The 15622-nt window shown below is 36.8% G+C and overlaps 1 protein-coding gene across 6 annotated transcripts in view; it reads right to left on the reverse strand.

Moving 5' to 3' along the window:
- Nucleotides 1-15622, reverse strand: part of DGKB (diacylglycerol kinase beta) — a gene marked incomplete at both ends in the record, with an annotated part of 639446 nt that overhangs the window by 23927 nt on the left and 599897 nt on the right. For all 6 annotated transcript variants that reach the window (XM_082661792.1, XM_082661790.1, XM_082661789.1 and 3 more), the window contains 2 exons: nucleotides 11879-11939; nucleotides 13016-13136. In XM_082661792.1, the coding sequence (XP_082517918.1) occupies nucleotides 11879-11939; nucleotides 13016-13136 (182 nt within the window). The remainder of the gene's footprint in view (nucleotides 1-11878; nucleotides 11940-13015; nucleotides 13137-15622) is intronic.

The raw sequence follows: 15622 nt of genomic DNA on the forward strand, positions 1-15622 counted from the left end.
AAAAAAAAGAGTGCCAATTTTCTCTGATTTCAATGGCTTAAGCAAGTACTACTAGTTCAATGGTATAACTTACTTTGAAAATGCAACAACAGCTCAATAGGAGTTTCTTATTAATTTATTAATAAATATCTATTGAGGGTGAAAAAATATGGTGTGTCTGCAAAGGCAGCAAGTGTCATGTTTCAATAGCTGTGTAACTTTTAATGAGAAAATAATATACTTATAAAATTTTCAAAATAAGACTAATTTCCAGGAAATCAACCTGGTACATTAGCTATTATTTAATATTATTTCAACTTAATAGACTTAACACAAGGGTCTTGGGAGATTCAAGAGTTAGGTCACCTGCAGGTTTCATGCAGTATTCTATTCTGCATGAGTTTTAATATAATTTTCCTTTTAGATAATTACTAAAGATGTTAAATATTATGGGGAAATGATATCTTTTTTCCAGTATGAGTTTATCTGTGATTATAGGAAAACAGTAAAAGTCACTGCTACATTTTCTATAGCACTTTGGTTAAATCTCAAATAGATGTCATATATTATCCCAACATAAAATAACATGAGTTTAACTATTTTTTTCCTGTATGATTCAGGATAACAAGAAAGTTAGTCCAAACAATGAAAAAGAAGAAAATTCAGGTGCATTATAAAATATAACAATACTTAATATACACCACAAAATAATTAATACTTCCTTAGTGTTGATAAATGTGATGCAAAGTAATTTTCAACAACCCCTCAATACTCTCTTGTGATTTGTAGGTAGCTGGTTTTAGGAATAAGGAAATAGTTCCAAGATTAAGTAATTCTCTGAAAGTCCAGAGGTCACTGATACAACATATATGAGACACTGGATTCTGGCCTTTATTTCTGTTTTCTACCCATTGGGATCTAGTTATTTTGCACAGTATTATTACTAAGCAGTTCTTTCCTCCCCTTCATATAGAAATCCCATAAAACACTGTTTTCAAGGAGTGAAAAATATTTTTAACCTCAGACTACTTTGAATTGCTGCTAATGGGCTAGAGAAGTGGACCATTTTAGTTGTGGATGCCAGCTTGCTCAAACTAACTTCTAAAATATTAAAACCTAGAATGGGTTTCAAATAAAAAGCTGCCATACAGAAGTTGTAATAAAATGGTTGAGATTCTATAATTAAAGAGTGGTAAGGCTTTGTAATTTCTAACCTGTTTTCAGTTCCCAGGTCTGTGATCAGTTAATCCAGGTAGTAGGTATAAGGAGACCCACCTGCCATAAAGATAAGCAAATTCTAGCTGTTTTCCTACTTCTCAAATTTGCCCCATTCTCCCCATAAATCTTTTAACGTTCTGTTTATATTTAGGATTTAGTAGCTTCTTTTCAGGAAACATTGTTCTAGCCACAATTTGCCTTTAAAAGTATTTATTGTATCTTTAGTAACCAAGAGAGATGTAAGCATATAAACTATGGAAACAAGTAATCTGTCTGATATCCTTGTACTTACTAATATAATATCGTGTGAAATTCTCATGCAAATGGTATTCCTAAGCAGAAAGAATTTTCATGATATTCAGCTGTACAAGTGAGTTGAAAGGGCTGTTAAAACAATCTCTTTCTGAAAATTGCTTAGTGTGCTTCTCAACGGTAAGTGCCCTATGTTTGGTTTGCTGTGGTTAGAGCTGCCAGAGAAAGTCTCACTGCCCCTGCCTGTTTTACACTCACTACTATGCATCACAGAAAATTTCAGAGACCTTGTATTTTCTTCTCTCTCAACTTTTTATCCTTAGGCAAATAAGCCTAATGAACTGATGACAGGTTTGGGAGTAGAAAAACAAGTTAGAAACAGTCCCAGTTTTATAACTCTTTGCTTCATGACCTTGAACATTCACCTAACCTCACCTCCACGGTCTAAAAGCCTCCCATATAATCACATAACTCACTTGCAATACTCTTAAAATGTTTGCCTACAGACAAAGTAATCTAAAAAAACATCTCATGTGGTCATCCACATCATTACTGCCTACGGAAATACATAAAACTTTATCTTTATAGGTGAGTAGAGAATCTCTGCCTTTTTGGTCAATTATTTTCACTCAAATAACAAGGTAAGTGTAGTCTCAACTGCCTAAATGCAGGACATAAAAATGGGAAAAAATTAATGAAGTTTTCTCAAAATGGATAAGATTTATAATTCAAGGTTTAGAGTACTTCTCAGACTTATTTAGAATTTCTGTAAAATATATGTAAATGGGGACTGTACTGTGAAATCTGTAAGTTGGCAGATAAGTACTTCCGGCTAATAATATACCAATCTGATGGGGACTATTCATGCAGATCTCAAAATGGCCATATACAAAATCTAAGAAGAGTGGTGGTGTTTTCAGTTCTAGTCAAGAAGAAGTAAGCACGTGCTGCCCTGTCTCTCCCACTGAAGGCAACTACAAACCCTGCACAGAATGCACGGAGCAGCTAACTGAGGATTGGTGAAAAGCAAATGACAGCACGTAGATTGGGGAAGGAAACCAGAGCATGAAGTGCCACTGAGCCAGTGATGACCTTTCTGTTTTTTCTGCCTTCTCATATTCCCCAGTCTGGAATTAAAGGCAGCTCAAAACCTGGAACTGTACACCAAGTACAGAAGGAGAGCTCCAAGAAAAGCCCTGTGTTTCTGGGGTAGGAAATGAAGGACATACAGGGAGAGGTCAGAGAGGATGAGAGAAGTATCTTGTGTCACTTCTCCCCCTCCCCCCCCCCACCCCAATCTCTCCCATCCCAGTCTCCTGGCAATTCCATAGCAGTGGCAGGTGACTACAACTCCACTAAAGGAAAGCCCTTCTCTCTGGTCAGTGAAACTACGGTCCCAAAAGCATGGGCAAATACCTGCTGATTTTTTCCTCTCTTCATCCCCTTACCACAGGGCCCTGGAAGCAGATACTATATGAAGAAGTACATGGCAGTTCAGAGAAATGAGAGCCTTCTATTTCTAGTCAGAGGAGCCCTGGGAGTCAAAAAACATCAGGGAGATCCTAGAGTGGAGAGGGCCTCAAAAAGACTATCTCTTAAAGTTGTATGTGATCTCCTGAGTTTATTCCTGAACAGTGTATGCACAGATTTGACCTTATGAAGCATACTGACAATGCAGAGCACTGAATTAGGGGATAGACCACCACCCAGGTTGCAGATAAGCCTGTAGATCTTGTACATGTAGGATAAATCTAAATAACACTGCAAAAACTTTGAAAATTGAACTGACATTAGAACCACAGCTCACAGGCAGCAGACCCGGATTTGTGGCCTGAACCTAACTGGGTCATTTACCTGCTAAAATAGCAACAACAATAACAAATCAATATTCCCCACAAGAATTAAACAACACCTAGAGTCTAATAACATGATTGTATCATTGTTAGGATACAATCCAACATTTTTCAATATATGACGATCCAGGAAAATCTCAAAAACTCCCAAGGGGAAAGACAGCCAGTGATGCAACCTCTGAGATGATAAAAGTGTTGGAATTACCAGACAAGAAATTTACAGCAGCAACTATAACCATGCTCCAAGAAGTAATGGCACACACTCTTGAAATGAAAGGTAAGATAGCGACTGCCAGCTGAGAAATAGAGGATATGAAAAAAAAAAAACAAAAAGAAACCAACTGAAAATTTTATAACAGAAAAACTCAACGACCAAAATAAAAGTTAACTGCATGGGCTCAAGAACAGCATGGAGATAAGAGAGGAAAAAGTCAGTGAGCTTGAATATAGATGAATAGATAGTATCCAATATGAGCAATAGAAAGAATAAAGAGGAAAGAAAAAATTAACTGAGACTCAGATATTGGGCTACTACAGAAATATCTAAAACATGTCATCAGAGTTTAGAAGGAAAGGAGAAAGACTGTGGTGCTTAAATCAGTATCTGAAGAAATAATGGCTGAAAACTTCCCAATTGGGCAAAAGACATAAACCTACAGATTCATGAAGTCCAGAGAAACTAAAACAGAATAAGCTTAAAGAAATCCATGCCCACTCAACAAAATCAAAGTACTGAAAAGTAAAGACAAGGGGAAACATTCCTGAAAGCAGCCTGAGAAAAACAATGCATTACCTATTGCAGAGCAATGATTCACATGTGGACTTCTCATCTGAAACCGTATTATGTAAAAGACACTATGTGAGGTATGATGAGGAATTGAGGATGAAATCATAAAATGTTTACAATTAAGTCAGAAGAGCTGGACACATACATGCATTGCTGAAATACAAAGCTGTGCATTGGGATGGCATTAAGAAGATATTAACAGAGTCACAGGAGTATAAAGGATCAGGCAGTTATTTCAGACAAATGGGGAGTTAAAAGGTTTCATGAGGAAATTGTCGCTAAGTTTGGCATTGAAGGAAGGGATTTTATTTTATTTTTAGTATATATGCATTTATATCCCATCACTTTCCAGAAAGATTTTGAAGTAACTTATAAAAATATATATATATCCCAACAGCACAGGATAATTGATTCAGGCAAAATAATAAACTGTAGGTAAGATTAAATGAAAGAAATGCAAACCATGGGTCCTACAGAACGGCTGGAAGAAACCACAGATTTCCTGGGAGCCTGCTTGAAGGCCAGAAAAATGTGTCTATTTCTAAACCACAAAATAGGGGATGGAGATTGCAGGTACATAATTAAGCAGTATGAGTAGAAAGCCTTTGGAAAGTGGTCCCTATGAAGCATGGCTGGCTGATGGAAGCCTTGGGAGAATGATTTAATACCGTGACAAGGATATTGAACTCTACGCTGTGTGAAATGAGGAGGCAATGAACTTTGAGATCAGGGAGTTGGATGATCATAGTTATGTTGTTCAGCAGTAATTCTGGCAATGTGATGGATGGCTTTGGCTATACTGGGAAGCAAAAAATAATGTATTAAGTAAAGAGAAAAAATGTAAATAAGGTGAAAAAGAACTGAATTCTGTTATAAATGGTAGAGTTGTAACTGATTACTAATACAAGCCACTGAGGGAGGCAACAAAACATCATAATTAAGGGAAAAGGCATTAGAGCCCACTGAATACCTCTAACTGTGTGGCCTTGGTCAAGTTGTTTGGCTTATCTGCTTCAGGTTTTTTTGTTTTTTTAATTTATGATATGGGAGTTATAATAACTTTACTGACTTCTTAGGGTTGTTTTGAGGATTAAATAAAAATCAATATGAATGTACAGAACAGAAACTAGTATATCATAAATGATGCTAAATATTGTTAAGCATTATTACCATGGTTTCTTCCAAACATCTCAACGACATCTCAGTGTTTTGTAAATTCAATTAGCCTTCATCTACATATCACTAAATTCCTGGGACTGGAAAATCTTACATTTATAAAATGTTTATTTTCTATCTTAATGTCCTGAGATTAAATTGTATTTCAGGAAATGATTTAAGATTAAATAACACTTTAAAATTATGATTATTTTAAATAATTACAACAAACACATAAGAAAAAATTTAATAGGCCCTGAAACACTGTTCCTCTTTTCAAAGAGCTTACATTTTAAAGCTGTGCTGAATATATTCTCTTTGCAAAAACGAGTGTCAAAATGAAGATAAACTCCAAGTAACTGCAGTGTCTAGGGCCATGGGAAAAAGATCCAGCCTTCCTAAGAGAGGGTACGAGCAAAGGCTAGGCAACTAGCCGATGTGTGAATCAACTAGAAGCTAGAGCCAGAGAAGCAAAGTGGCATGCAAGTCAGAAAGCAGCATCTTATAGAACGGTCCACTCAGTGGAAATGGGGACTGAAGGAGGCAGTGGCTCTTAGTGCACTAAATGACCAAGTATCTGTTCCAAGAATACTAGGGATCACACTTAAAGCAGTAAGACTACCAGGCTTGGCGGGGATTGGCTAATTACCAGCTCAGGGCTGAGTTGAGTGTTGAAGGTATTTAATACTAGAGGCTGAGACTGGGCAAGTGGGTCAGAGTCCTGAGAAGCATTATACCAAGGAAGGTATTTAAAACAGGCAAAGAGAGACCAAAACACATGTAAATGCCTTCCAGAAGTTGCCTTGACTTCAGCTATCACTTTCATATTTTACCTGTGGTCATTTCACCATTTAGCTTATGATCTGTTTGTGACGTCCCTCCCATTCTCTACCACGTGGAAGAAAGTTTCAGGAATCCTTTCTGACTTAATCATAGACAAAGCACCCAGAGTGATATTGCATTACAACCTGTTTGGGATTACTTTTCATAAAAATAACACAAGTAGTAACTAGTACATGACTATTAATATTTCAGTGTATTAACAGAATGTAGCCTATACAATGTGTAAAAGTTCAATCGTCCTATTTCAGGAAACAGAAAGATTACATCTTTTAAGGTTGAGAAAGTATTTCTTCTTCGATACATTCAAAATTCTTTGCTTTGCGAATGTAATGAATAAAGATAACTCAAAATAACTTTTACATGTATGTATATATGAAAAATATGTGAATGAATTGCTAGCCAACCTACATTATGTTCAGTGAAAGATTTAGTAGAAAGCAGTTTTTAAAATTATTATACTACCCCAAGAATTATTTAAGAAACTCACGAATTCAAAATGCACATGGTGTTGGCAGCCTAATGATGTGTGAGGCACAGTGCTATGCTCTGCAGGTACAGGGATGACTAAAATCATAGTGCCTGACCTTAATAAGCTTACGTCTACCCAGAGGCTAGTCAGAAAAGCCGATAACTTCAATTTAACGTAGTTAGTTCTTTGATAAAGCTATGAAGCACTGGGGCTGCGCTTTTAGACTAGTTGGGGTCAGGGACGGGATAGAGTGAAGGGAGGGGTGATATTCAAAACAGAATTTATGGAGGAGTGGCAGCATGAAATGAATCTCAAAAAATGAGTTGTGTAACTCAACTAAAGAAGGAGAAAGGTTTATTTGGGCAAGAGGAAAGTATATGAAAATACGAAAAAGAAGTAAGCGATGATAGCAGTGAAACAGGAAGCCCGATTCAAACTATATTTTATCAGATAGAAAGTAATTAAATGTTCTAATTGGAAGAGTGTCGTGGTGAGATTAGCATTTTCTAGTGATCGTTTTGGTAGAAAAGTGAAGGATGGATCTAAATAGAAAAAAAAACATGGGGATGGGGAAAGATTGATGTGGCTATTGCTGAGAGTGAGGAGAAATGAAATGGGCCAAATCTAGGACAATGGTGGTAGGGATGAAAAGAAAAGAGTCCAGAAATATGCCATATTATCAAGTGGGCACAGTTAGTGAATTTTAGGGTATGGAGAGAAGTACAGGATGACTCTCAGATTTCTAGCTGAGGAAACACTGGGCTCCACTAACTCAATATGGGAAAGGGAGGAGCAGGGATTTTGGAATTGAAAGAAAAAGTCAGTATATGGTGGATGGGGAGGAGATGGAAGGAGGTACATGATGCGTTCATTTTGGTTACACTGAATCGGGGGCTTAGCATGGTCACTCCTCACTTAATGAAACTTTACTAGACACCCATCACTCAGAATAAATTGGGGTGGGAGGGCTGGGTGTGCAGATACAAAATGAAATCTGACCGAGTGTCTGACCTCCCATATATTACTGCTCTTCCTTGTCTCCCCCCTAAGCTGTTCATTTTTTTCTCCCCACAATGGGAACATATGGACAACAGAGTCAGTATGTTTGAAGCGGTCAGGAGGAAGGAATGGGGAGGAAGATAGGAAGGGGAATATAGTTAGGCTCTGGAGTCCACCCTAAAGAAAGGCTCTTCATGAACTGTTTCAATACAGTGTCTTCTAGAATTAATTGTGTCTTTAGTTTGTTATGCTTGTTAACATAGCTAACTGTTAAATGGCTAAAATCCATCCTCTGTTAACTCAGTGACCATTACAAAACTGTGAACAAAGGAGTATCTAACAAGTTTCTGTTGACTACTTTATAGTGAGATAATTTAAAAGGTCCTAAAAATAATTACAACATGTGAAGAGACAGTTTTAAGCTTTTTGTTTTTCCTGGTAATTGGAACTTAGGATTAGTGAAATTTGTAAGTAAATATTATCTTATTTTTTTTCAATTACTTTTTTTATTGTGATACAATATATGTAACATAGAATTTACCATTTTAACCATTTTAAGTATACAGTTCAATGGCATAAGTACACTCACACTGTCGTGCAACCATCAACACACCTATCTTCAGAATTTATATTACTCTGATTCTTAAAAAAATATTAACTGATGTAAGAATCAAGACCCACTCATCACATGATTTTCTATTTTATATATTCCACTTAAAGAAAAGCAGAACTTCTGCTGTGCTCTAAAATTATATCTAGAGCAATTTCTTCATAAATTGAGTATCAGCTTATGGATATTTAAATTCAGCGAAGAATTTTAACATTCTACCATTTTTATGTTCTGTAAGAGAAACGTGTTATTCAGTTGAAGCAAAGAACACTCTTAAGTTCAACCATACCAACACTATGAATACTAAATACTCTCTTCAGTAAAAGTGAAATTTAAAGTTCAGATCTCCATGTGGTTCTAGGAAAAGAAGAGTAGGCCAGAATGCGAAATAACAATAACGAGCCATAGTCTAGTACAGTTCTTGGTCCACTGTGTTGACTGCAATAAATGTTTTAAATGAATAAGAGAGTTTACACGGAGAGAAAACTAAATAGTCGTTATATAAAAATTAGTAATTTAACAATTGTTTAGATCATGATAATTAATAGGTGAAACGAATATCGTGTTACTCGCTGAGAGAAAAGTTAACAAAAGAGTCATTAGAAGAGCTTGTGTGAAATAAGCTACAAGTATTATAATGCACTAATTACATTTTAATAGATAAAGACTTTTTAAAGCTAGGGAGAGGCAGTAAGTGATTTATCAAAGGTCATACTCTGGAGCGGAGGGTCACAGGGGATGGCCTGGGGCCTTCTCAGGTGGAGATCCAGCGTGGGGAGTAGTCATGAAGAGTGCAGACAGTGGAGCCAGGCTACATGCGTTTCAAGTTCTACTCTGCCACTTACTATCTGGGTGGAATCAGGCAAACTATTTAACCTTTGTCTGCCTCAGTTGCTTCATCCACAAAATGAAGCTTATTATAGGATTTCTGTGAGAATTAAATTTGTCAATACAGGTCAAGTGTCTCAAACTATGTGGCACAAACTAAAAGCTTAATAAATGTTAGATATTTTTATTGCCATTAATCCTTCTTGATTTAAAACATGGCACAGGGACTAAATTTCCCTTCTCCCTGAGAAGAGTCCAAAGGAATGCAAAGTACTCATGGAAGGTGTTCTGTTTCACTGTCTTTCATTTATTCTTTTGTGACCCAGGCTGAAGAAAAGTGACCTTTCATTAAGACAAGAATACTGCTTCTACCACTGCCACTACCATCCTGCAACATGACCACAATCACCACCACCACTGTGACTACCATCAGTGACAGCAACTCTACCAGTTCATCATTACCACCATCACCACCATCACCACTACCACCAGCATCATCAGAACTACCGTCACCATAAGTTTCACCACTTTTTCCACCATCACCATCGTGATGTTACCCCTAGCACCATCATCCTAATCTTTACCAACAGCACATCGTCACCACCACTGGAAACAACAAAAACAAGACCTTTAATATCCATGTGAGTGTAAACGTGAACTCAGAAGTGTCACTGGCAGAGTGAAGAAAAACAAGATGTAAATATATACATGCTAGTAAAAGGAGGAACAGGAATTTTTTTAAAGGATATTTGGAACCAAGTACAGAGATAGCAGTAGGCATAGGAAGTAGTCATTTTTGAAAGATTTTTTGACGTTTGTCTTACATTATTATTACATAATTAATGGATTTCACAAACTTAGGGTTCAATTAGCTAAAGGAATATACCAGGAGTAAACAAAAAGTCATATTTATGTGCTGTACACAAAGATTGAGCCAAACGCTTCAGAGTAAAACCAACAGAAAGGTAAAAATTAAGACTCCCATGTTATATGCTAAGCTGCACTCTTTGAAATTGGTAGCTAACTAGTGGTTAAGAGAACGGGCTGTAATCAGAGTCCTGGGTTTGAGTTCCATTATGTGCTACATACCTGACCTTGAGTAAGTTATCTGACCTCCTAAGGACTCAGTTTTCTCCATCTGAAAAATGGTGATATCCGTTATTTAGAGTTTGTGTGAATAGTTAATGAACACTAATATAATGTTGTATGTCAATTATTTCTCCAAAAACCCCCAACACCACTCACTTGCAACCATGTTAACACCAGCACTTAGCACAATGCTTGTATTAATCTAAGATTAAGACCTACCTACCTCTAAAAAAAAAATTTTTTTTAAATTAAAAAAAAAAAAAAAGAACCTTGTCACTCCCTAAACACTTCCCCCTCCCAATTTTAACCACGGAGTAAATGGTACCCTCATTCACAGATAACAGCTACCCTCCATTCATCCCTTTCCCTCATTCCAATCCCTCATCACAAAGGGAACTCATTAACAACTTCTCCCTGTTTCACCTCCACAGTGTAGCTCAAATCCACCCACTTCCTGGCCCCTTCTGCTGCCGAAGCCCAGACCACTCTGATAAACCCCGTCTCCCGGCTGCTACTCAGTACAATCCATTCTCCACATAGCAGCTAAGGTGAACTTTAAACTTGTAAATCAGATGATACTTAAATCTTTCAATAGTTTCCTACTGCACTTAGAATCAGATGCTAATTCTTTACCATCATTTTTTCTACTTGATCTGTCCCCTGCCCATCTTTTCTACTTTACCTCTTACACTCTCACCCTACCTCTAAAAATTGTCGTTCCGTCATCCTTCTTACTGTTTAACATACTGAGCTTTTGACCCTCCTTTCAAAAAGGGCTCCCAGACTCACTTGTCTAAAGTAGTACTCTTCGGGCTTCCCTGGTGGCGCAGTGGTTGAGACTCTGCCTGCGGAGGCAGGGGACACGGGTTCGTTCCCCGGTCCGGGAAGACCCCATGTGCCGCGGAGCGGCTGGGCCCGTGAGCCATGGCCGCTGAGCCTGCGCGTCCGGAGCCTGTGCTCCGCAACAGGAGAGATCACAACAGTGAGAAGCCCGCATACCGCAAAAAAATAAAAATAAAACTAAAAAAATAAAGTAGTACTCTTCATACTCCATCCAGTTCCTCTTTGTCATTTTTCATAACGCTAGTAATCAAAAGTTACATTTATTATGCGTCTGTTTATTAATTTATTTAATCTCCTATTATCAGAATGTAAGTTCCTTGAGGACAATTATATTATTGAACACATTCTATTCCATGTTCTATTATTCCTATGTTTTATTATTGATCATGACGTATATTATTGATCAGATTTCTATTCTTAGTGCCAAGAGAAGTGCCTAGCATATTACTGAAATGCAATAAAATGTTCACTATACAAATGAAATTTAGAGAGATCTAAATGTCTGAGTGAAATAATATCTCAGTATGCAGAGAACAACTACAGTGGTCGTTTTTCTATAGAGAAGGAAGACCTCAAATCCCCAAGTGGAGGCAAAAGAACAGATGGGTAATAAATTCAGGGAGAATTATGTTTGACGATCCCATAAATATTTTTCTTATAAGTCCTTCTGAAATAAGTACAAGAAAGGTTAAGAGAAACTTTATCAATTTTGCTTAGTTCCAGAGTTTATAACTGATCTACGGTATCCAAAGATTATACTTTCGCTAACACAAACATTCAAATGCTAATCATTGCCAAAAAAAAAAAAAAAAAAACGGTACTGGGTGATAGGTCCAAAGCTTAGGTATTGTGATTATTTACTTATAGGAATATGTGATTAGTTAGTTATGGGAATATATAGTATCTGGGAAGCAAAATTGAAAGTGACAGCATTTTAATTACTCTGTACTCACAGTGCATGGGGTCTGCATCCATGGTTCCCCATCGATCTGCATTGGCAGAGACTTGCTAGTCCTGAGGAAAAATATTTCATTTTAAGTTTAACATGGAAATACTTGATACAACAGACTATATGTCCCATAAAAAATTATGAGACCAGGGAATGCAAATATGGTAATAACTGGGCTCTGCACTCTAGTTATCTCTTTGAAAGGAACTTCAACTTTTTTTTTTTGGCCACACCACGTGTCATGTGGGATCTTAGTTTCCCAACCAGGGATCAAACCCGCACCCCCTGCACTGGAAGCTCGGAGTCTTAACCACTGGACCACCAGGGAAGTCCTGGAACTTCAACTCTTGACTATTCATGAATACTTTGAAAGGTGTCTTAGTTACAGGAATGTTAAGAGTTTCCTGGTAACTGTCGTGATATAAACAAAAATTCTGGATGCCAAAAGACAAATGTAGTGTTTATGTTTAATGCCACAATCAGAATTCCTACAGCCAAAAGGGCCTCCCTTGTTTTCATGCAAACCCACATTGTAAATGTGGAGAAAAAGTGTTTGACATCTCAGATTTTCCAGTATCAACACTTTCATATATATAACACCAATTATATCTGTGCTATAATCTGTGGTTTTACGTTACGGTAAAAATAGACCTTTTCTCTACAGGTAAAATTTTGAAAAAATGTTTTTTGTAAAGATTTAAATGTAATACACATATAAATCTTACTTTATAATAATCCATTATTTAATTTATAGAAGCAATGGTAGACTTTAGTCCATGAAAGAATGTAAGTTAATGGTGCGTCAAGAGTGTTTTCATTGGGTAATTTGCCTAGTAGATACTTTGATGCTTCAGTAAATTAAACTGAGTGTGAGCCAGATAGAGGGGGTAGAATTTGTATGTTAGAATTGTATCCACGGTCTCAAAAAAAGAGAATCAAATTCCAATGGACATGGTAAGTAACGGTGAACCAACACTTTGTAAATACTGTCATTTTCATTATTTTGAAATATATCAGCATTAATCACTGATAACTTGAGGCACAGATAAAACAAACATGGTTATCAGAGTCTTGTATGGCTTTAATTAATTTGTAGTTATGCCATGTCAACCTCCTTTCTCAATTATAGAGAAAGAGCTACCTGATGACCACAGAGGAGCACTGAGCCAGCCGCCGCCCAGCACTTTTCAGTCCTGTGTATATTTGTCCCATCTCCATAGCTCCTTCCAAGCCAACCACCTCCAGCAGCTGATCGCTCAGATCTGAAAGAAAACAGAAACCTTGTAAATTACAGTGCATATGCATATGTGCACAATTTCATGTCATTAGATGTTCTGGAAATGAAAAATGAAAGCTACTTCACAAAGAAAGCTTCTCTGTCTTGGATACTCTACTAAAAGTAACGACAAGATGGCCTACTTTTGAAACTCTCAGTTTAACCAGACCCTGAGGTGCTGTGGGAAAAGATGTGCTGTCAGCTTATTCTAAAACAAAACGGGAAGAATGGATTCTGAGCCAAATAATGCCAAAAAATATACCAGTAGTTTTTAACATCAACAAACTTAACGTTATTCCACATGTATATATGGAACGTTTTACATCCCACAGCAGACATTTGGCGGCAGCAAATACACATTTCAATACTATAAATAAAGTATGAGGATATGCTGTCAAACATGATTTTGTTAAATTACTCGAAAAAAAGACCTTAGAGATCATGGAATTAAAGTTTCTCAATTTAAAGATAAGACTTGAGGCCCTAAATCATTGAGTGACTCGTCCAAAGTCACAGGTAAACTTGAGCAGGATGTCAAGTTTTTCTTGAATTTGAAAAATATAATTTTTTTTTTATGATAAGGAATGTGCTACCAAATTCTACTTGGGAGTAGGTTTGATAATTAGCACAATACAATCATAATTTTTTTTTTTTTTTTTACCAGAGGACAGTAAAAAGAGGCTAATAGTATTACATATTGCTTGTCGACTGTTTCCTAAGTGCCTGTCACTGGATTAGTCACTCTCTGTATATCACCTTACTGGCTCCCCCCCACCAAAACCAGTTTAAGACAAATATGATTATTAGAATTTACAGAGAGAGAAGCTAAAAATTAGAGAAGTTAATTTATTCATATTAACATACATAGGAAGTGACAGAGACAAAATTTGAATCCAATCACTCTGAGGCCTAACCACAATGCTGTATTTGATAAATGAGCCATACCAAAGAGAGATACTTTTAAAACTTATAGAGGTATTTCTCATTTAGGGAGTGAGAGTGTTCTGTGTGAGCTCCAAAGTCCCTTTTCAACCTGAAGACTTTCACTCAGTGGGAAAGCAGAGGAAGTACTAATGTCATAAAAGCCGACAGAGCGCGGTCTCAGCACACAGCCCCTTCGCTTACTTATTTGGCTCAGAACGCCTGAACCCTTGATTTGAAGGTAACATTCTAGATGCACATATATGATCCTTTTCTATACTGATATTTTCACGTAATCCCATGTACTTTCAAATGTCAATAAATTGTTTAGTATTGTTTTAGCAGCAACAAAAGCTGGAGGGGGTGGCATAGAGTGGCACAGGGTAGGGCATGATGATTATACAGATAACCATGTAATAGCTAGTCGTAGCTGAGGGTGGACTTGAAGAAAAACCAGCATGTGTGTGTTGTATGTACTCCATTTTGTACAGAAAGCCCTCATTCCCCACTAATGAATCCATTTGAGCACGAAGTTCAGAGAAATAAATGATACATTTTCAGCGTTGTTCAAATGTGTGGTGAATAGCACTTTGAAATCTCAAAGTTTGCTAGGCCCATGATCTTTGGCAAATTTTATATAGGCCCTGAAAACAAAAAGTGTAACCAATCCACTGTATTTTTTTTTGAAGAGAACTGACTTAAAAAAAACGATTATTTTTTAAACTTTAAGCTCTAGCTGCAGTATGAGATTTCTTCACGTGGACATGATCATTCAGCTACCAGATCAAATGTTAACAAGTCCTAATAACCGAGAACATTCACCTTGCTGTTCTAAACCCTATTTAGACTCACTTCTCATGAAACTTATCCTGTGTTTCTAGTTTAAATTTATGTTGCCAAGAACAGATGGACAAGGAATGGAAACATATTCTTTCAGCTGTAGCCGGCACTAAAATGTGCTTGGCTCTATAGCCTGGGTGTTAATATACGCAGTTTTTAGATACATGTCAACCAGCAAACTGCACTGTGGCAAGCACTAAAACCCCAGATGTGTGTCTGGTGATATTTATAAAACAACAACCACCACAAAAGTGAAGTTCATATTTAGTATTATATATTTTCCACTGCTTGATAGGTGAAATGTTATGCTGATTTCTGTAAGGATCTGGTTGATGGAAACTATTCTACGAGAAATGAAATACTTTCTCACAAGAGAGTTAATCTGTATAAGCCCTAACTTCTCCATGAATCACAGGGATTGTCTACACCCACACCATATTGCTACTGTCTACCACCCTCCTTCTGAGTTTTTTCTCTTTTAATTTGTCTTTGTTTTTCTCCCTGCAAAAATGCCATGAAAATCAATTCTACCATTAATAATTGGTAATGAAGACATTTCTTACAGATTTAGAAGACCTAGGCTTTCAAACTTTCATGTTCTTGCTAACACAAAGAACTGTAGAGAAATGGTGGTCTATTTACTAGCTCTGGTCAAAGTAAATAAATACCATATTCCTTCTAATTAAGTGTTCAGAAAAAAAAGAAATTCTA

This window comes from Grampus griseus (genome assembly GCF_964374135.1).
Source record: "Grampus griseus genome assembly, chromosome: 9".
In the NCBI taxonomy this organism is placed as follows: domain Eukaryota; kingdom Metazoa; phylum Chordata; class Mammalia; order Artiodactyla; family Delphinidae; genus Grampus; species Grampus griseus.